At 50.9% G+C, this 21,591-nt stretch overlaps 2 protein-coding genes across 3 annotated transcripts; one reads left to right on the forward strand and one right to left on the reverse strand.

Annotated features, from left to right (window-relative positions):
* Window positions 1-355: 355 nt before the first annotated feature.
* Window positions 356-4,448, reverse strand: sult6b1 (sulfotransferase family, cytosolic, 6b, member 1). 2 transcript variants are annotated; one of them, XM_086121340.1, is made up of 7 exons: window positions 4,100-4,448; window positions 3,283-3,395; window positions 2,830-2,919; window positions 2,630-2,756; window positions 2,457-2,551; window positions 2,175-2,331; window positions 356-1,211 (listed from the first exon to the last, which is right to left on the reverse strand). In XM_086121340.1, exons 1-7 carry the CDS (start codon window positions 4,299-4,301, stop codon window positions 1,084-1,086), a joined length of 912 nt encoding a protein of 303 aa, XP_085977466.1. In that variant the 5' UTR covers window positions 4,302-4,448; the 3' UTR covers window positions 356-1,083. The 2 variants fall into 2 exon arrangements, with proteins under 2 accessions (XP_085977466.1, XP_085977465.1); XM_086121339.1 differs by having other exon boundaries at window positions 2,457-2,756.
* Window positions 4,449-4,452: 4 nt separating this feature from the next.
* Window positions 4,453-21,184, forward strand: slc30a6 (solute carrier family 30 member 6). Its single transcript, XM_086121330.1, has 15 exons — window positions 4,453-5,322; window positions 5,931-5,974; window positions 6,518-6,604; window positions 8,104-8,188; window positions 11,563-11,605; window positions 11,718-11,783; window positions 12,416-12,496; window positions 14,553-14,588; window positions 15,664-15,758; window positions 17,412-17,460; window positions 18,731-18,850; window positions 18,949-19,051; window positions 19,296-19,343; window positions 19,423-19,491; window positions 20,446-21,184. The coding sequence occupies exons 1-15, from the start codon at window positions 5,037-5,039 to the stop codon at window positions 20,962-20,964; spliced, it is 1,731 nt and encodes a 576-aa protein (XP_085977456.1). The 5' UTR covers window positions 4,453-5,036; the 3' UTR covers window positions 20,965-21,184.
* The last annotated feature ends 407 nt before the right edge of the window (window positions 21,185-21,591 follow it).

Below are 21,591 nucleotides of genomic sequence, written 5' to 3' on the forward strand. Positions count from 1 at the left end.
CCCCTTTGCTGCGTCGCATCTTTGCACACATTCAAACTGTGAATAAGGGCTATCACGTTGACTTGATTTTATTTTATTTTCACAAGTTTTGGGCCTTGACACCTTGGTTGCCACTAAATGCTCCGTTTAATCAACAAAAAAGGGCATGAACCCAGTAAATTGCAAAATGGCTGCAAAATGCAAGAAAGTCTCAAGCAAACCAAGCATCTCGTCTAATAACCTAAAGGTTCGTGCAGGACAGTGAATATGAGCCAATTCGTTTGTGCTTTGTTTTGTTTTTGGACAAATCCAAAACTGACGACATGATTCTCTATTGAGATATTTCCTCTCTGCAGAAAAGGACAAAATGGCCAAGTAGAGATAAATGATCGATACTTTATTAATCCCCGGGGAAATTACACCTTGGCTTTTGGATGATGTGAACAAATGGTTGCTTCCATCGGATCATTTGAAAATGAGGATTCGGGCCGAGAGTAAAGTCAAACCCGATGACGGCATCTCCGACGTTCCGGAGGAGACGGTCAAGCCTGACCGCAAGTTGGGACATCTTAAGAGGAAGAAAATGTGCACATTTGGGCTGAGGCGCAAGGAGTTGCGCAATTGAGGGGTCGAAGGAACAGCAACAGAAAGCAACGACTTGCGCCCATGACTGAAGGCCGCCGCTTCTGCTGAGCTTGAATCATTTGGCAGCCGCGGGGCGGAGCGCCCCCGCCGTGCTCAATTTTTGTTTGCATCGCGGGAGGTTAACGGCGTCGTAAAATGACACAACAGAGGTCAACCCAACAATTAACTGGTTGAGCTGGGTCAAAGATTTCCTTTGAAATTGGATTTGGTTACAGATTGGCCGTCTTGACTCAGCCGAAGCGGTCGGATGCTGCGCTAGCGCCCTCTATTGACCCGGCAGCCACTGCTAGGCGGAAGAAAACGGATTTTTTTTTCATTCTAGGTAGCCGATAAAATGGATGCTCCAACTGAATTTCATCTCGCTTCTCTGGAGTTAAATCGATTTTCAAGCTTGGCCGCTCATCTTTTCGAAATATGAGCTCGCCTCGGGAAGTTGTCGCCTGCTGCCGCGGCGTCCGACTACTTGCAGTGGAGTTCGTAGTCGAGCAAGCGGCCCAGTCGGGTTCCGGCCAGATGTTTGCCGAACGCCCGGTCCATCTTGCGGCTCTGCTCCTCGGTGAAATGGTTCCTCCAGTCGCCAATCTCGCCTGCAAACGGTCGCACGCGTGACATGATTGCGTCGTCAAAGGCGGTTTTGCACACGCAAAGCGGCGTGGTGGGGACACGCCTCGCACTCCTAAAACTGCTGGCTCAAAACGAAGAAAACATTAACTTTATGGGTTATTTCGTACAAAACTTAAGATGAGAAAACCTTTATTTGTCTCATTTAATGGCGCCATAGTTTTGCATTAATGCCTCTTCTTCCGAAACAAGCATTCTTGGAGTCCTGCTATTGCCGAAACGGCGAGAAGCTGAATATTTGCAAATGGTGGGGAGCCACTGAAACGCGCTTCTTGCATCACCATGCTTAAGAAAAAAAAAAAAAATTGCGAGAAAGACATCAATGGCTTCATCGCAAGCACACGAGTTGTGCAATTTCCACGCGCTGCCCTTCAAACTCTGCAGATAGCACGTCCGCGACTCCTCGTTAAACCGGTTACGCTTTTGTCTTGAAACATTCGCGATAACGGTAAAGACGCCGACTATCTTTACATGCAGTCATTCGCCCTTTTCAAAACCTGAACATTATATTTGGGGGGGGCCATTGAAATGCGAGCAAAAAAAAAAAAAAAAAAAACTGACTATGCGGTTTATTCAAATGCCGGAGTAAGTCCGTCCGCTCACGCGTGTAAACGGGCGGCTCCAAATGTTTCGGGAACCGCAATGTTGACCTGAGCCCAAATATGGACTCGGTGTAAACGGAGTCACTCTCACCATGAGCGCGGTCATGAAATCCGTTTTGCTGACTGCGATTGCGTGAAGGCAAAAAATGGCGCGGCGGATCACGGATGGCCCTGATGTATTGCAACAACGACATCACGAGGCTCGATGACGGCTCCAATGACGTAGCGGCTACGTCATTGCAGGACCAATTTGAAAAGTAACACTAAACGCTGGCCATGCTAAGCTAGGCTAAGCTACTCCTCCTTTTTTTTTTTTTTTTGGGGCACCTTTCCTGAAGAAGATATTTCCCATGGGGCCGTGCGACATCTGCGAGATCTCCTTCATGGCGGCGAAGGTGCTTCCGTCGGACACCAGCTGCACTTGAGCGTCACTCATCTCCACGTCCAAAAAGGACGAAACGTGACGGACGCTCTCGCCCAGGTCCTGCGTCGCAAGATTATTCATCCGCTCTCATCTGAAAAGTTCTCTTTGGCTCTGCTTGCCGCTCGCGTCGGCTGACCGCATGTCTTCAAATGTTTGGTACATGAGGAGTTTGTGTATTCCTTTACTTGCTTGAGTTGCTCGTAGGTGACGATCATCACGTTGGGGTCGGCCATCTTTTGCTCCCAGGCCAACGCGTGGTCAAAGTACGAGCCCCAGGGAACTGCCGCGCGCAACATCAACGACAAACGGGCCTTATTCAATTCTGTGTGTGTGTGTGTGTGTGTGTGTAGTGACTGACCCTCTCCGGAGAGGAAGTTGCCATAGAAGGAGTCCCAGGAGGTTGAGGAGGGGAGCACGGGGTTGCTGTTGCAGAAGTGGTAGAAGGAGACCAGCGTGTCTTTGGGGTTCCGGAAGATGACCAGAATCTGCAAGACCACCAACAAAAAGCGTCTTCGACGGCAAGCGGACCGAGCGATCGCTCGCCACGGCGGCGCTCACTTTGCTCTTGTTGGCGTAGAAGGAGGCGGGGATGTTGTCGGGGTGCATGTGGGTGCCCAACAATCTGGGAGAAGCCATTTGGTCCATCACCTGAAGGGGGCGACAGGAGGGGGCCGTCAATGGGCCGTGCACCCGCCACTTGGCGCCCTCGACCAGTGGCGGTGGGAAGCAAAGAGGGAGATTTGGGAGCCAAGGATGGCACGGGTCTGGTGCTTTGGGGAGGGGGGAATCTGCAGGGCCGGTGCCCCTCTTCAGCCTGTTTTCGATGCCCCCCACCCCCTTCCGACACACCTGATCAACTCAACGGGAAACTTGGCAAAAATCTGATAAGGATTCTGATTGAATCAAGTGTGTTGGAGGAGGGAGACATGGAAAACAGGCCGGACGGGGGCTCTCCAGGCCCCCACTTTGCTGCTTTCGCTCAGGCCAACGTTTGAAAGCCGAACTGAAAACCTGAGCGACGTCCGGTCCGAAGAACTCGATGAGCGGCGGCATGATGATGTCGATTGTCCTTCCCGTGGCCTGCGTCAGGATCTGCTTCAGCACGCCCACCATCCAATTGAAACCTGCACACACACACACACACACACACACTCGGAGATGGTTTGGCGCGTCTGCGTGTTCCATTCATTCATTGTCAGCCACCGGAACAGCAAACACAGGTCGAGCGACATTGTTTGGCGGCAGGTAGTCACGCAACACGGTGACCAAGTGTCTCACACACACACACACACACACACACACACACCATGCTTACGGAGAGCCCTCCTTGTTTGCTGTTTTCCATCTGTGGGTTTACTAATTTGCATGTTTTCTATCAATAGTCACATTTTAAATATTTGTGAATGTCTTTTGGGGGCACGGGGAGGGGAATGCCCCCCCCCTCCGTTTTCTCTGGAAAATGCGTTAGCAGCAGTTTGTGAAGACTTATGGGAGGTTGAAATGTATTTCATCCCCCCCCCTCCTCAATGCATTATTTCCCAAGGCACCACCGAATCGCCCAAATTACTTAACTACACTTTGTCCTTTACGCTTTGTTCCTGAACACGACAGCAGTGTGAAAAGTTTTCAAACATTTTTTGCAGGGGTTTTTTTTGGGGGGGGGCGTGAACGTCCTTTTGTCATATGCTGCAATGTCTTAATGTATGAGGAGAAAGCAACAATCCAATTTCCGCCGGCTGTTCGATTAACCGACAGGCCCTCACACCCGGGGCGAGGGACGGGGGTGGGGGGGCAGAGAGACCTGAGGGGAAATGATCGGAGCCCTCACCGCACTTGGGATAAGCCACCAGCAAGACGTCGTCCTCCCTGGCCGTCACGCCCTCCAGGGCGCTCAGGTGCTCCGGCGGGCACATGAGGAGCGGGTAGAGGACACCCCGGTGCCGGTACAGCTTCTCCTCGTCCCTCAGGTCGCGGGCCCGCCGCAGCCTGGACGCCAACCGAGCCGGCAACTCTGCCACGTTCGCCGACATCTCCCCGACGCAATGGAAACGCTCCGAAAGCAGAAAGACTGACTGACGACTCTCTGACTGACTGCGGGGCTTGTGTGTGTGTGTGTGTGTGTGTGCCCGCCTAAGTGTGAGCGAGTGGGGGGCGGGGGGGTTTCTTTAATATTGCAGCACCGCCTCCACACGCATAGCATGGCAGTGCTCCGAGAGAAAGACCAAAAGAGCAAGTACATTTTTACGAAATTGCATTTTTTTCCTTCCTCCTTTATCTGTGCGTGTGTGAGTGCGCGCGCGCGCGCGCGCGCATGTTTTGCTTCTGCCTTTGCTCTCTTTCCCTCTACTTGCCGTTTCGGGGCCGGAAGGAGGCCCCCTGACAGGCAAGGGGCCCCTCGCATGTTGCTCCGTAAGCACACCGCCACTCATACAATCCATCTTGTTGAGGACTTGGAGGCTAAAACAGCTGGAAGCACTTGTAAGCAAGTTCCACTTTTATCAGAATGTACGCCGCACAATGGTAAGAATTCTGCAAGCCAATCAGAAAGAACGTGAACAAAAACACGACGGTTGTCAATATCGAGAGAAAAGACGGTTTGTTAATGGGTCATTTTACAAATAATAGAAACAAATAAATACACTGGTCTAAATTTAAAAAAAATATTTTTTAAACGAGTTACGTTAGTTAAACCAGTACAAACGGACGTACCATTTGGACAATGCCCAAGGAGTTCTGGATTGTCCTGCAGGGGGAAGCATAACAAGATGGCGCTTAGGTCTGCCTCGCCTTCAATGAGACAAACGAAGAAGAAAAGGAAAAGGAAGAAGGAGGCGAAGGAGGATCTGACGCGCTCAGCGATGGCCTCGATGGACTCGCTGCTGCTGTCCACGTCCGAGGCGGCGACGTCCTACCTCAGTGCTGCCGACTATTACCCCAGAAAATTGGGGCCCAAGCCCGATGTGGTTCCGACCGGCGTGACGGAGCGAAAGGTGGGCCCGCTGGACAAACCGGACATGGTTGCGGTGGACGTCATCAACGTCAGCGAACACGGTTTGTTATGCTAACAGGCTACATGCTAACGACGCCAAGTTTCCATTGAATGACACTATTGAAACATCCGCTATTTGGCTCAACTCTTTGAAAGCGAGCACATTTTTTAATGAAAAAAAGTGACGGCCGAGGCTGTCCGTTTGCATTGTTAGATACACAAGCTGATCAAATGAATCTTCTAAAAAGGTCTTTTAAATGGAACTTTACTATCTGGGTCAAGACAGAATTGTCATGGTCATGAGCGTGTATGTGCATACAGCATATTTTGTCGTAAAGTCCATGCCCTTGAAATGAAATTTCACCCCACCAAAAAACAAACTCCCCTCCGCAAGTTATTTTTTTTCACCCCGGCATTTGCTTCTTTTCTCGTACTGCACCACTTGAGCTTGGGTGGTGACGACGATGTCTTGTTCAAGAGCAACTCGCCAAGAAACCTCGCTACGACCTCAACTAGTTTCTTGCCCTCAGTGGGACTCGAAATCATGTCCTCCAACTTGTACAAAAAAAAAATCAAAAGAGATTGGTTTTCTTTGTAAAATAAGTTCTTCCTCCTGAGAAATGTACACGATTCCTTGTGCTGATGTTCATGTTGTGTCGTGTGTCCTCAGAAATGCCCTCAATGCACAAGAAGAAACATGACACGTATGTCCTGGTGAGTGCTTTTGTCCTATTTCTTACAAGTTGCTGTAAGAATCACTTCTCAAGAACCTCCCCCTTCAATATATGGCCTATTTCTGGATCCGTTAACATGCCCTGGTCAAAAGGAGCAAACCTACTGATCCTCCTCATAGGGACTGACCATTTCGTCTCAATTTGTGAAAAACAATCCAACTCCGTCAAGTTTGGACAGAGGAGGGAGGATTTGGCCCGACGTTGGCGACTTGCTCCTTCTGTATTTATAAAGTTATGTGCTCGGATGGTATTCCGCTTTAATTTTCTTGTTCATTTGGCATCTTTCAAATAACACTTGGAGTTGACCTTCAACATCATCTTTCAAGTCCAACCAGTCCAAAGCATTTTGCTCCCCCGTTTTGCTATGCACACTTCGCAAACAACCCTCTAGGTGGCAATGTAGGGCAAGTCATGCTTCCCGCTTGCCTTACCCCGCCCCCTTCTCCCCTTATGATAGGAATGTATGGAATGCAACATGAATATCATGTCATGCATATAATAATGCCATGTTTACCTCCTGCAGGGCACGATCCATCCCTTCAGGAAGACCCACAGGTCTTTACCTGGAAAACTCATGCAAGAATTGCGATTGGTCACGTCTGACAGACGGGTGAGTGTGTGTGTGTGTGTGTTTGTAAATGAGATGATAATGAATAGTCAATCATGTTGTGTTTATCTCGTGATTGTGGTTAAACATGTTGGGTAATCTGTAATCCTGTTTGGCAGCAAAGTCACATGACTCATGTGATTGACAGCTTATTTCGATGCGGGTTAGCGTGTGTTTGTGCTCTCATGCACGTTTGACGTTTTTGCCCACTTGATGGTAATTGTTTATGGCGTCTCTCGAGTTTGTGTTTCATATTCGCGGACAAGCTGCTTGATGTAAAAATAAATAATGTTGAAAGGTGTCAGAGTGGACGCGTTCAGGCTTTAGTTCATGTTCCTCTCTTGATGGAAATGTTTAAATTTGGCTGCAGTACATTTGTACACTTGTTGTTTGTTGAATGGTGAATTCTTGCAATCAGCAGTAGGACATGGGATGCTTTTACTGATGTTCAATACCATTTTAATGAATTTTATTTCTTGGGGAGAGTATTCACACTTAAGTATTCACCAATGCCAAGCACCGTTCTTACAAATACTTTTGATACAGACACAGACCCTGACGCATGGGGTGTAATTTTTATGAAACAAAATCCTGTCAGTCAGCATTTTTCCCTGGCGCAGTACATGTGGCTGACCAGAAGGAGGCGGTACAGTGTTGCCTTACCCGGCGCTTCCTGCGAGCAGACGCGACATGAAGAAGGGGGGGGGGGCAGGGAAGCCTTTGGTCTGAGCTCGCCACTGTTTGCCCACTAACGCGCACACACGCACACGCGCGCGTGTCCAGCTAGTGCTGTCAACAGACGCCTGAGCGCTGTCATAACACAGCACAGAGCGTAATTGTGGATTTCACAGCGCACTATAAAGCACACTCCATCTGACAGGCGCGCGCGCACACACACACACACACACACACACACACACGGAGTTGTTTCTGGTACGTCTGACACAGAAAAGCACTCAGCGTTTGTGCTGCGTCCTGTGTGTGTTTGTGGCCCCTCCTCGTCTTGGCATTTTGAAGCGATTGCTTGTTGCAGATTTTTGTAGTCGACACCGTGCCGTACCGCACCGCATTGGGCCACCACTGAATTATTTGAAGAGATGCTGCGAAATTTACAGTTGGGCCCAAGCAAAAGGTTTTTTTTTTCCTTCTTTCCCTTAGGCTGATTCTGATATTTATAGGGGAAAAAAAATCCGCAGATGACTCGACTTACTAATAAAAGAATGTCTGCAGATGAGTGATATTTGTGACAAAATAGATTTTGGCACGATGCCCTTCAATGTTGATTTCCACAACATTGAACATAAAATAACATAAGCGAACACATAACGGCAAGTGCCGTTTCTTCTCCTGCGTTCTTTCCTTTGCCAATGAAGATGCGTCAATGCTTTTGTAACATGTCAATCCGTGTGTGTGTGTGTGTGTGTGTGTGTGTGTCTGTCTGTCTGTTGGATTGGAAGTGCACAAGAATGCACGTGTGAAACGTTTGTTTTTGTGTGTCGTAGTCATGGAGGATTCTGCTGTTTGGTTTCCTCAACCTGATGTGCACCGGCTGTCTGCTCGTGTGGTGCAGCTCCACCAACAGCATGGGTATGAAACGCACCCGTACAGATGATCAGACTGCTGCACACTCACGACCTGTGATCTCATTTCCTGTTTGCCCATGTGACCGTGGCTGCGAATGTGTCAAAGTGCTGCTCGAGCAGAGTTGTTGTTGTTGCATGGTTGCTGAAACTCAAGCTGATGATGACCATACAAAACTGCGTGTGTCTCCGTGTGTCTGTATGTGTGTGTGTGTGTGTGTGCGCGCGCGCTGGCTGGCTCGTGATCCCGTATCAAATTGTGCAGTCACCAGCAATATCATCTTTCAGTCTTTTCCAAGACAGCAGCTTTTTGACTGCACACACACACACACACACACACGAGGAAGTAGACAGTTTAGGTACATTTGTGTCCATCTTGTCCATGCTGACAAACAGACGCAGTTGCCTCTTTGTGTCACTTACACCCACACCTGTGTGTTTGTGTGTGTGTGTGTGTGTGTGTGTGTGTGTGTGTGTGTGTACGCATGCGTGTGGCATCTCTTGTTGTTGTCTCTCACCTTCATCTGTCCTCCAAACACACCCCGACAGTGAGCTCTCGCTCAGCATCAAGTGTCCACAGTCAGTCCCTTTTCTTCAAGCACGCGCGCACACACACACACACACACACATACACACACGGCAAGGGAAAAGCTGGATGGTCCACTGGGACAGAGATGAAGTTTGATATTTTATCGAGTGAAGGTTCAGGGATGACCATGAAAGCGGGTTTTGATTTTGCTTGACTTTCTCCCGACAACATGACTCGCCCTCATCGGCTCAAGGCAGACGCACCGTGTCAAAAGTGGGCTGGGTGGTGCTTTGATTAGCCCTCCCGCACCCGATCACCCGATAATCAATTGAAGGGAAAACAATTATTGGGTTGAAAGTGTTAGAAGAATGTTTGCTTTTGTTGTAATCATGAACCAAGACCCAATAAACGACAAGGGAAATGCGGCAGAAAATCCAGTCCACTCGAATGCCAGTTTAGTGAGCAGAAGGGGGCGCCCTTTTGAGCGTGACGTCTCCACCGCATCAAGACGACTGCGCGGATGTCGCAACAACCTCCGCCGCCAGCCAACAAACGATTGTTTGCACTTTTGTCGGTGAGGATCGAGTGTCATTGATTTGGTATCAGCCCGGGTTTAAGGTGTCTCCGCCGGCTGCCGCGCAAATCCCACCAGTGGAGATTCGAGACGTTAAATGGCCGCTTTCTTATTGACGCCGCCGACGTATTGTTTCTCATCTGCTCGGAACGCGACCGCACCAGCCACCGCGTCTACGTGCGCGTGTGTGCGTGCGTGTGTGTGTGTGGATTGAATGTTTGTGATCTCGCGGTCAAGCTGAAGTAGAAAGAGCGCGGGAATTAAAATGCTGCCGATTAGCGACACGGTGGCAAAGTGCACTCGTCCCAGCGGGCGGGTTGGCCTACGTGCAATTGATCACGTGTTCGATTGAAGCTTTTACTTTATGTCTGCAAGGTACGCCGGCCACTTGCCGTGCGTGCTCTCAGTTTACTGTTTACCGGAACCAGTGACAACTAAGCACTTATTGGCTGGGCTGAGCATATCCATCTCCCATTTCAAAGTGTGTGTGTGTGTGTGTGTGTGTGTGTGTGTGTGTGTGTGTGTGTGTGTGTGTGTGTGTGTGCGGGTGTGTGCGCGTCACCAAAATAACAACAACAAGGCTTCCAGGTACTGGATCAACTTTACTTCCTGCACTACTGTGACTCCATTCAGTTTTTTTTTTTGTTTGTTTTGTTTTTGTAATGTTTGTTTTGTAAGCCTTCACCCAGATATTTGTTGTAGTTGTTTTGAAGGAAATTACAATCCGAGCACCGTATGATGGCAGTGACCCCGACCCAACGACGAACAACAAGCAACACTTTGGTGGACACAAACCCGCCGCGTATTACAAATCAGAATAAATGACCGCAAAGTCATTTTGGAGGTGCCTGGATTCCATTTTGAAGTGGCTAAAGTCACGTGGAGCGAAGTTGACTTCTTTCTTGTGAAAAGAGAAGCGCAAATATTTTCAGCACATGTCGTCCTTCGCCCCTTCCGGCTTTTATTCGACTTGACGCAGGCCGGGAACCAAAGCCCAAAAGTTCACTGGCACGTGCGCGTGTGATGGCGGCTCGTGTGCACGTGCACATCATTAAATATTCATCCCTGCTGCTCATATTTCCCTCATCCATTTATCCTTCCTTCCTGCTTCCTCCAGCTTTCTTCTGTCGTCCTGATTGTTCTCCGTCTGTCATCTCCGTCACCATGACTTTCTTTTTAGCTCACGAGAGCAAATATTCTTCATGTTTTTTCTCTTCTTTTGTCTGCTTAGCGACCGTGTGTGCGTGCGTCTGTGTGTGTGTGTGTGTGTGTGTGTGTGTGTGTGTGTGTGTGTGTGTGTGCGTGTGTCTGTGTGTGTGTGTGTGTGTGTGAGAGCGAGAGATCCTCTGGGTGTCACTGCAGGTCTATCTGTCCGCTGACCCGTCTGTCTGTCTGGCCGGCCTCCGTCACAGTGCCGTCTGCCTCCATCTGTCTCCCTCTCCCCGCTCTGTGGCTGCGTCCATCTCAGTTCGTCCAGTGCGTCCGTCTGCGAGTGATTGATTGACCGGTCTCAGTGGGTCTCGCTCTGTCAGGATTACGCGCCGTCAGGTTGGCCAACACGGACGCCGGCGCTGGGGAAACAAAATGTTCCTCTCGGCACAAAGCCGCTCTAATCTGCTCTCCTCATCCCCCGACGCTGCGTCCGATTACTGCGAGCTGCCCGTGAGGCCAGTCGGACAAACAGACAGACAGGCAGGCGGACGGGCAGGCAGGCGACCGGGCAAGTAAAAAGACAGGAAAGTAACAAGACGGCGAGTATGAGCGGCCATATGACATTTGAGGAACACAAGCCCTCTGATTGGTTGCTTGTTTGACTGCTGATGAGGTCATCGAGCGGGGTTGAACGTTTGAATCAGAATCCTCGTCATTGGCCAAGTATGAAAAACGCACAAGGAGTTTGTCTCATCGGCTACACTAGCATTGCGAGAACGAGCAACTATGCACAACAAAGACGCGACAAATACGTTTTGAAAGACTTTGCGTCATGTCAGGGTAACCATTGCAACGACAACGACAAAAACAAAGAAAAGACTCACTCGGGAGCGCAGAACCGAGGCAGCCGCTCGTATCGGCGCCATCTTGATCCACTGAGTCGCTCGCAGTCAGTTGGGAAAGGTGCCAACACAAATGGCCACACTTGCGACTGCAAATACTCAAATCCTCTTTTCTCTGTCTGCAGTCACTCGTTTTTCAAGACGCCACTAGATTTTTTTTTGGGGGGGGGGGGTTGAGTACCAGAAGATCATTTGAATAACATGACACACGTTTTGTGTTTCAGCTCTGACAGCCTACACCTACCTGACCATCTTCGAGCTCTTCAGGTGAGCCCGATCGTGACGTCATCATCGGCAACGGCGGCGGCGTCTTCCGATCAGCCGCTTCCAGGTCGATCTTGCTCTTCATTCAGATCCAATTTCATTCTTTGTCTTGTAGTTTGGTCACGTGTCTGATCAGCTCCTGGGTGAGCATGAAGAAGCCCAGCCAGGTCTTCTCCTTCGGGTGAGTGCGGCAAACGGGCAAAACGCACGCCATCGTCGCAAGCCCCGCTCAAATGCAGTTGGGCTGCAACTCGCAATTAGTTCAATCATTGATGGTTCTATCAATTATTTTTCCGGTTCATCGATTACTCTGAAATATATATATTTTTTTACACTTTATTCCCAAACAGTCAGTGCAACCTGATTGCAAATTGACAACGCGGAAAATGCCCCAACGTAATTTGAGTGCCTTTGATTCATTGGCGTGGTCGGTATCATTGATCGGAAAATCTGGAAAGATGTTGCTTGTTGTTTTGCCAAAGTAAGCTGAGAGGGGGTGAACTGGTCTGAACCGGAGGTGTGTAAGAGGGGTGTATCAAGTGGAAATCTTTTCATCTTCACTGGGCCCCTCTCGACGTACGTCGACTGGAGCAGCTCAGTGGCGCAAACGTCCAGACAACGAGCATGTGTCGCTTTTGCTCTCGCTGTGCATATTTGATGTTTGTGTTTTCCTGTGAGTTGGGTGGTGTTCAGTGTGTTTTTTGCGTGCACGTCTGAGTATCTTTGTGTACACAGATGTGTACATGTTTTTAACCATCAGTCAGTAGGCGGGGCTTGTCACTGCTTTTGACCATGTGACCTGCTTGCGTTCAGGTTTGACCGTCTGGAGGTTTTGGCCGTTTTTGCGTCCACTGTGCTGGTCCAGCTGGGAGCCTTGTTCATCCTCAAGGAGAGGTGTGTCTGCAGCGCACGCACACACACACACACACACACACACACACACACACACACACACACACACAGCCCGAGTGTAAGTATCATGAGGCGTTTGTGATGACTTGAAGTCGCTCACACGTCTTTGTTCATCTCGCCGTCACTCTGTCTTTCTTCATTAAAATTTCAATTATTTTGTATTTCCACAACAACACCAAACATTTGTCCAACTGTCTTCTTGCATCATTGCCCTCACACGGGGTGAACCCCCCACCCCCACCCCCACCCCCGCCTCCTTCCCCACACCTCGGCACCCAGACAGAACAATTGGACCCCATCCTCACTGGGTCCAACGGCTGTCTCCGTTTGCGGCTCCGCCGCGGCTCACGAGACGACCTTGACACGGTCGAGTTGAGCGTTTCACCTCGTAGCATCGCGACGAACGTTGCAAGGCGGCGATGGAGTAGCGGGGCCTACGCGTTCATCGGGTCCATCCCGCGGTTTGACCCCAAAGTGGTCAAACCGCTGTTGGTCAACTTGAGGAGTCTTTTCTTTCAGACGCCAAGACTCCCATCGAGTGGCCCACTCGCAAAGCAACAGCCCGGCCCGAAATAGTTAAGCTGACCTTGGCGTGACCCCCCACCCCCCTTCAGGCTTAGCTGTAGACGCAGTGTACTGTTCCCCACTGTGCCTCTTTAAAGTTGTCATCTTTGACTGGCTGGGTGGGCTCGCGGGGGCAGGAGCTCGTTAAAACCCGAGAGTTTGCTTAACTGAGTGGAGAAACACAAGAGAGCGAGCGCGCTCGGGTCCGTACCTCCCAATCAGGGAGCCCAAGATGTCCAACTGCTTTGTTTTGGTCTCTCGTGCCCACCTGTGACACGCTGCCCCCTGCTGGTGCGGAGTCTGGGATGTGAGGCCTCAGCAGATGGTTTGTCCTCTCTTCTCGCGGGCCAACAATGGACTGGTCCATGTTTGGGGTACACGGGAGGGCCTGAGGTCGCACTGCGAGGCAGGCGTGCCAACCGCTCGTCCACCGTGATGCCGCTCTTCGCTTTTTCACAGTCCTACACATTTTCTGTCAGTCGAACGGAACGCGACGGGTTGCCGCCGGCGATGAGTCGATCGCTCGCGTCTGTCAAATTCGGCTCCGTCGCGACGACGGTGGCGCCGTACGGCGGCGCCCCGGCTTTTTGGTCCCCAATGCGGTGTTTGCGGTCAGGCCGAGCCAAAACTTTTGTGGTTCTTGAAAGATCCCTCAAAAAGCTTCGAATACTGATAAAAAGTAAAAACCCACACCCGAGTCCTTCTACATTGAATCCTTTTAATTTACTCCCTGCATAGATTCTTCTTCTAATTGCCTCTTCAGACACTCATACTTGGGAGTTTTTCTTCTCGTAAATGTTGCTAGAAATCCAATTTTTGCAGACTGGGGAGCTCCCAACTTTACCTGACACCAGAACACTTTGTGCTTCGACCGCATTCGACAGCTGATAGGAGACGAGACAGGACGGCCTTTGTGTCGTCAACAAGTCGGCCCCGACACGCAAAGCGCGTGCGCACGCACGCGCGCGGGCGGCCGTCTTTGGGGTGTCGATGCGCATTTGCGCTCGTGCGCTTCCCGTTTGTTCGCACCTTGTCCGCTTTTATTTACGTCACGTCTCGATCACTCCGATTGTCTGGCACTCGCGCACACACTTTACCGCAAGTTGGGCGGCACGGCGGTGTGGCCCTCGAATAAAATCTCGCATCTGTTTCAAAAGTGCAAATCGACATGTTTTGCAATGTGACGTATGATAGAGACGAGTGTTTTTAAACAGCCCTACTCACGTAATAACGACAAAAATTAACTGCACGACTGACTATGCAATAAGCCGGACACCCGCTGTTTTTCGCCAGGCCCCCCCAAACAGTCAGGAAAATACGCGTTTTTCAAATGTAAATAATCAATGAGCGCTGCTGCCTTGAGATAGGCGTTTCGTTCGTTCCCGTTGATCCCGCTCCGAAGTCAAAACCCTCCTCTGACGTCATCACATCGCAGCACGTGCGCTAATGGCACTTTTCTCTTGTCTTTTGCCAGCGTCGAGCGCTTCATGGAGCAGCCCGAGGTCCACACGTGAGTATTTCCTTACGTTGTCTCGCTCGCACGCACGCACACGCCAACCGACGCGAGCCCTCCGCGGGGATGCCCCCCCCCCCCGGTCGTCCCACTGGATACGTGTATTGTGTCTGCGGCTTGCTGGTGTAAAAGTGAGTTCAAGGGTTGTTTGAAGGGATTAGCGTCTTCTGACAGTTGTGCGCGCGAGCGTCCGCACGCACGCTGATAAAAGTGCCCACTTGGCCCCACTAATCACAGCGGACAATCCAGTTAGGAGCCTAAAACTTCAGCTCCAAACAATCTCACACACGCACAACCGAGTCAGAGGAGATTAGAGGCAAGCAACCAAGGGAGAATGTTTGGGTCTCCACTTTGACACCTGTCCGTCTCTCACACCGTCCAATCATGTCGGCTTGGGGAGGGCGGAAGGGGGTCGGGGGGGGGGGGGGGGGGAAGCGCGCCTCGATGGGGGCAAGGGGAGGGTCGCTCTGTAATCTGGTCACAGGAGACAGGTTTAAGGCTCACTGAGTTTAAGCGTCTCAAAGCCGTCGCTAATCTTTTCTCGCGCAGAGAGCAACGACGCGCGCGAGAAGAGACGAGCGGGTACAGAAGTCCCAAGTTCTCCATTCGGCCCCGCGCGTCCTCGTCATGCTGCGGCGCTGTTGGCGCTTGCCCTTTCAGACGCGCAGATACCGCCGCTCACAGGCCGCGTCGTGTTTGCGTTTCCGAATATCGAACACAGCACCGAAGAGACGGTGATCGTCGTTTGGGCCGGATGAGACTTTAAACCGGAAGCCCCCCCCACCCCACCCTGTCTGTGCCGTAAACCCCACAGGGATTTTTTTTTTTTTTTTCTTATGGGGTGGCCTAAAAAGCCTGAAAGCCCCTCCAATCATTGTGATTTGGGAGCAGGGGATGAGCTCGGTTCAAATTCCGTGTTCCAAATGCAGCAACCAAAGTGACAAATGGTGTGAAAAAAGAAAAAGTAAAAATCTCTCCTCGGTAAATCACAACGGGTGGCCTGAACTTCTTGGCAACTTTGCGCCAAACTTTGCCATGCGTTGGATGTGCTCACATATTTTTTTGTTTGTAGCGGCCGCCTGCTGGTGGGCACGTTTGTGGCTCTCCTCTTCAACCTGCTGACTCTCATGTCCGTACGCAACAAACCCTTCGCCTGCGTGTCCCAAGGTACGTCAACGCTCGCGGCGTGGGCGCTCGCGCGCGCACGTTTTCTGCTAAATGAGAATAATAATCCTCGGCCTCACAAGGGAAAGGGGAACAATTCGACTTTCGCCGTTGCGCTGGATTATGTTTATTGTGATGATGATGATGATGATGAGGAGGAGGGTTGACATCATGTCGCCAAGGTTCAACGGTGACACCGCGGTCATAATATCGTCAGGTCAACAAACGTTTCATCACGTGTTCTTTTGAGATGCTAATCTCTTTACCGCCGTTAGCTTCATATGCTAACACACACAAAATAAATGAAGAATAAAGGCCAAATCCAAAAGTGCATAAACTCAGTAGGGAAAAAAAACAAAACCCAATCCCACAAATACCCACGTTGGCCGCCTTCTCGCCAACGTGTGGACGAGGGGCTTTGACAGCTTTAGAAGGAGCGCCTCGTTGTCGCAGCGGGGAAAAGCCCCGCGACGACCCAGTGGGACAAATTCCAGTCGCCGGAGGCTTTGCTTTTGTTGCGGGCACGAGATGAAGTCGTGTCCTTTTTCGAATAGCGCGATTTGATTGACAGTTGGAGGGGCGTGGTTTCAGCACACTCGGCAGACGCGCCGAAGAGCGGAAACCGGCTTCATTCATTTTTTTTTTACAGCTGCTATTTTTTTATGCATCCAATTTGGCATGCTCGTTCACGCTCTGCTCCGCGCTTTGTTTGCGAGACGTTCACTTTCTTACCTCACCTTTCTTCCTCCTGCCTTCGTCCCTCTCTCTCTCCGTAGGGCCCCTACCAATGTGAACTCATGAATGAGGTCAGCGTGCGTGCATGCATGCGTGCGTGTGCGTGTACGTGTGTGTGTGTGTGTGTGTATCAGCTGTCTACTCTTGCGTTGTGAGCAGTCGCAACATCGCTTAACATCTGACATTTTGCGACGGGAGGGGGGATGAAACCTCCCGCTCCCGCTTTCTCTCAGATGGAGCGAGACTAAAAGTGTGTTATGCAACCATGTCCCAGACAGTGGGGATGTTTTGCGCTTTGGGGGGTGCCCGGAGGAGAGGGGGGGGGCGGCGGCGTGGTGTAGTAGTAGGTCGAGTGGATGAGGGCGAGGGTGGGCGAGCGAGCCGAAGCGACGTGCCAACACACTGGGCCGGCGCTCTCCTTGTTCACACACTTCATAAATAAATCACTCCATTCGCGTGTTTGTTTGGATTTACTCATCCTGGCAAAACAAACACAACCACCCCCCCTCCCCCCCTTTCCACCACCACCGCTTTGCCCTTTCACCCTCACCAACCTTACACACATTTCCGTAATACACACACACACGGAGCGAGTGAGCAAGCAGGGCGGGCCGTTAAGGGGCTGACGAGCGGTATCATCAAAGTTTAAAGGTGATGCGGCGCGCGCACGACTGACAAACATGGCGGCGATTGTCTACTTCTTGACTTCATCTGGCGGGGGCTCTGCTGCTGCTGTGCGTTTTAAACTCGCTCGACAATAGAGTTGGGTATCATCATCATCATCTTCTTGCGAGATTCAAAACGAAATTCCCAAAAGAGGCGACCTTTCAACGAGCAAAAAAGTTGCACTGACGCCTCCCCAAAAAAACACCAAAAGAGCGGATGGAAAATGTTTTCAAAATGTTTTTGTGTGTTTTGCAGCGGCCAGCAGCAGTTGGCTTCAGGAGCATGTCGCAGATCTGAGCAGAAGGTAACGACGACGCTACTTTTCCGTACACGGCCCTGAAACGCTTTCGTTTCGGCCACTTTTTGAAACGCGCTAAAGTCAATCGAGACACCAAATGGAGATTGTTTGGATTGTGTCGTTGATTTCCTCAGCTCTCTGTTCGAGCTTTCGAAGCAAATCATATGTGTCGTCTTCGAATAGAGAGAAAAGTATATCCAGTCTGTCAACGCCCGCCTCACCTTTTTGAACTTATGTGTGTCTATTAATCACCCCCCCCCCCCCCGATCCCCCACAAGTCCATTTTCATGTAGCAGATGAATCCCTAATATGCGAACGCTCCCCGCCGTCGTCTCGGTCGACTTACTCGGCTTGTCTTTGCTCACATCATCACTCCGATGGTCGCGAGCAGACGCCGAGCAGTCGCCGCGATTGGCCGAGTGAGGCCAAGTGAACGGGACGCGCCAGCCTACTTTCTGGCGCCGCACACGTGCTATCGCTCGTGCGCCGCAGGCGTTCGAAAGGTCTCGGCGAGATTATTTAAGCGCAGCGGCGGTGTGTGAGGCGAAGGTCACTGTTACGACGAGCGGCTCGCCAACAACGCGCGCGCGTGCGGGGAAGAATGCGCCTCACTGTCTGCTTGCGATGTAGCGTCCCACCCACCCAATCACCTTGCGGGTGTCTGGGCGCTTGCTGGGTTACATAAAAGCACGGCAGCGTGGCACGTGCAAGCCCGAGATACCTTAGTTGTGCCTTTTGTTTCCAGGGTGCACTGGAGCCTCGCTTTACGAATGACACTCGGTGAAAAACTGGCTTGGCGAGCTGCTTCCCCCCCCCCCCCCCCTTTTAAAAGCCCGGGTCGGGTTCACCGTCCGTCTTGGGTGGAAAGTGGCTTTCTGTCCTCGTGCGGCCTTTTTTTCCAATTCTGGTCGATCATTGTGTTGTCCGTGCACTGGGAAAGTTTGATTCTTGATTTGAAAGAGTTGGCGTCATCGACTAAAAGGCGTCGTTTTCCTCTGAAGCCAACAAGAGTCAAACTGGACGACGTCGTAAGACATTCCGATATCTTGTACATAAGCGCAATCTGTCTTTATATCGTGTCGAAAGCGAGATATGAACCTTCGCCCTAATCAATGTATCATTCAGGAGAGCTTGCTAGGCTTTGCGTTGCACGTGAAGCTCCGAGCGACCGCGTTTCGGGGTTGCCGTTGATCGACGACTTGAAGCGGCCCGATGGCAATCCCGAAGCAAGCCGTCTCTCCAAACGGACATTTGCGCTGGCGTGTGTTTGTTTCAGTTTGTGCGGCGTGATTCCCGGTCTGAGCGGCGTGTTGCTGCCTCGCATGAACCCGTTTGTGCTCATCAACCTGGCGGGGGCGCTGTCCCTCTGCGTCACCTACATGCTCATCGAGATCAAGTAGGACTTGGCCTTACGTGTGCGTTTCACGGCTGCTTGAGCTTTAGTGACGCCAAGTGTGTGTGTGTGTGTGTGTGCGTGTGTGTGTGTGTGTGTAGCGACTACAACAGCGTGGACACGGCGTCGGCGGTGGCCATCGCCCTCATGACCTTTGGCACCATGTACCCCATGAGCGTTTACAGTGGCAAAGTGCTGCTGCAGGTAACACAACCCCAACAACAACAGATTCAGTCATTGCCATCTTTCCTCGCTTACTTTATGCTCGTCACTTGCAGTGGCTAACAAAAAAAGTCTTTGCAGTCCCGTTCGTATTCATTTGTAGTGCGTATGGCGTATGACCCCATTTATTTGAGTTCGTCTTACTAGCACTTTTCTCGTTGAATCCAATCGAGCTTTGCCTCCCTGACTTTGTGTTGTGCTTGATGACGGGACTTCCTCACGGCAGACCACGCCCTCTCACGTCATTGGTCAGTTAGACAAGCTGCTCCGCGAGGTCAGTCACTCGCACGCGCGCTCACGTTAATCGATTGAGAGACTTGATTGGCTCACTGTTCATCTTTGCATCCGTTCAGGTGTCGACGCTTGACGGCGTGCTGGAAGTTCGCAACGAACATTTCTGGACGCTGGGATTCGGATCGCTGGTACGTTCTGCTTTTTCGATTGAGTTTGGTTGCCGTGTTGCAGAACGGCCTTTTTGTTCTTTTTTTTTTTTTGGACCCCGGACTTTGTTTTTCTTTAAAAAATTTTTTTTTAAAGAAAACCGCTCCTCAAAAATTCTTGTTTCTACCTCTTGAATTTCTCCTGTGAAATTGTCCAAGGGTGGAAAGTTGTCGCGTACGTCTTAGTTGCTCGTTATCATGGTAACTTTTTTTTTTTTGCCTACACCACACGTGTACATTTGGAACATTTCTGCAAGGTCAACCCTCAATAGCTCCAACATCCTGCAGGTGGCGCACTCTCCTCCGCGCGCGTTTGCGTGTGCGTGTGTGTGTGTGTGTGTGTGTGTGTGTGTGTGGTGCTCGGTGTGCGTCGTTGTTTTTGACGTCTGTGTGTGTACACAAACAGCATCTGTCTGGACTCATTTGACCCCTGAGTGCTTGCCTGATGCCCCCCAGGCCTCGTGTGCGCAAAGGCTCAATTCTTTTAGTTGAGTCAATTAGAAAACAGACATTTGTCTTTTTCTTTCAAGAATCGACAACATGCCATCACATGTAATCTGCGATGCGTAACGCACGATGACGTGACCTTATGGAAGGCGTGGCAACATGTAACACATGATGTGACAATGCGTAAAGTCCTGTAACGTCACGTTTGACAACACCAAACCTGCGTCCTCACACATAATGAAGTGGAACGGAAAGTAAAACGTGATGCCGGATGGCATGTAACGTGTGAAGGTTACACGCGGGGGCGTGGAACAACCCGTGACGTGTCATAACATGGTCAACGTGTAACCTGGAGCACACGATGACATGGAACAGTTGCGACATGTCGCAACGTGACAGGAGCACAACCGGTGCTCGATGCGCATGAGGCGCTGATGAGCGCGTTGTGTCGCGTGGCTAACCGCCGTCGCGCGGCCGCTCCGTTTTCAGGCGGGTTCGGCCCACGTGCGCATCCGGCGGGACGCCAACGAGCAGCTGGTCCTGGCGCACGTCACCAATCGTCTGCTGCCCCTGGTGTCCACGCTGACCGTGCAGATCTTCAAAGATGATTGGACGCGGCCCCTTCTCACGGGGGCGCTCTCGCCCTCGACCGGCCCGCCTCCGAGGCCCGCCGTCGAAGGTTCCTCTTTGCCGCCCGCGCTGCTGGACTTGGACCCGCTGACATCGACGCCCTCCAAGCCCAGCAGCCCGCCGCCCGAGTTCGCCTTCGACACGCCTGGGCGGAACGCTCAACCCGTGTTGCTCCCGGAGACCGCTCGCCGGCACCAGCACATCCACGGGCCCTACCGGGGTCTGGTCTACGCCGGGGCGCCGGGCTTAACGCGCCCCTCCGCCGCCCCCGTGAGCCTCCGTGTACCGGGACTGGGCGGCGGATCCGGGCTTGGAGGGGCCGACTACAGAACCTCGGGGAGCTCCGCCCACCACTACAGACATTACACCCCCAAATGATTGGGCCGACAGCGCACATCAAAGTACGTGCCCTGATGGACCAATCGGAACTCTTGAGGAATTCTCCCATTCCGCAGAAGTTTGTTGAAAACTTTTTTTTATTTTTCATGTTGATTTTCAAGATGACATTATTGTTGCTGTCATCAACTGCCATTGATTTTGTAAGTACGAAACATTCCTCGCAAGAGGTAATAAACCTTAATTAAGGCTTCATCCGATAGACACGTTTTGGTTCACGGCAATATTTGATTCCAAATCAAAGTGTGCTTTCGTAATGGCATCACCTGGTTCCATTGTCATGTGGTTTCATAATTTTTTTTTCTTCCTCCCCCTACCATGTGCTTCATGTGGAAATAGAAGTGTCGGGTTGCCTGGTCCCCTACAGATGGTTTTGTTCACAGGTGTTGGGGTACTGCAGAGCTCACCAGAACGGAAAACTGCCAAAAACTTGTTTTACTGCCGAATATACTGCAAATACATTTATACAGTATTGACATGTATTGTGTTTTATTATATTACTTAACAAGATTTCAAGGCTGCAACTAACATCTATAATATCAAATGATTCCACGACTGTTTTTTTTCTCAACTAACCAAGGAATGGAATAAGAAGAAATTTTTTTTCCA

The sequence above is a fragment of the Hippocampus guttulatus genome, chromosome 10 (genome assembly GCF_054856545.1).
Source record: "Hippocampus guttulatus isolate MCC_2025c chromosome 10, RoL_Hgut_1.0, whole genome shotgun sequence".
In the NCBI taxonomy this organism is placed as follows: Eukaryota; Metazoa; Chordata; class Actinopteri; order Syngnathiformes; family Syngnathidae; genus Hippocampus; species Hippocampus guttulatus.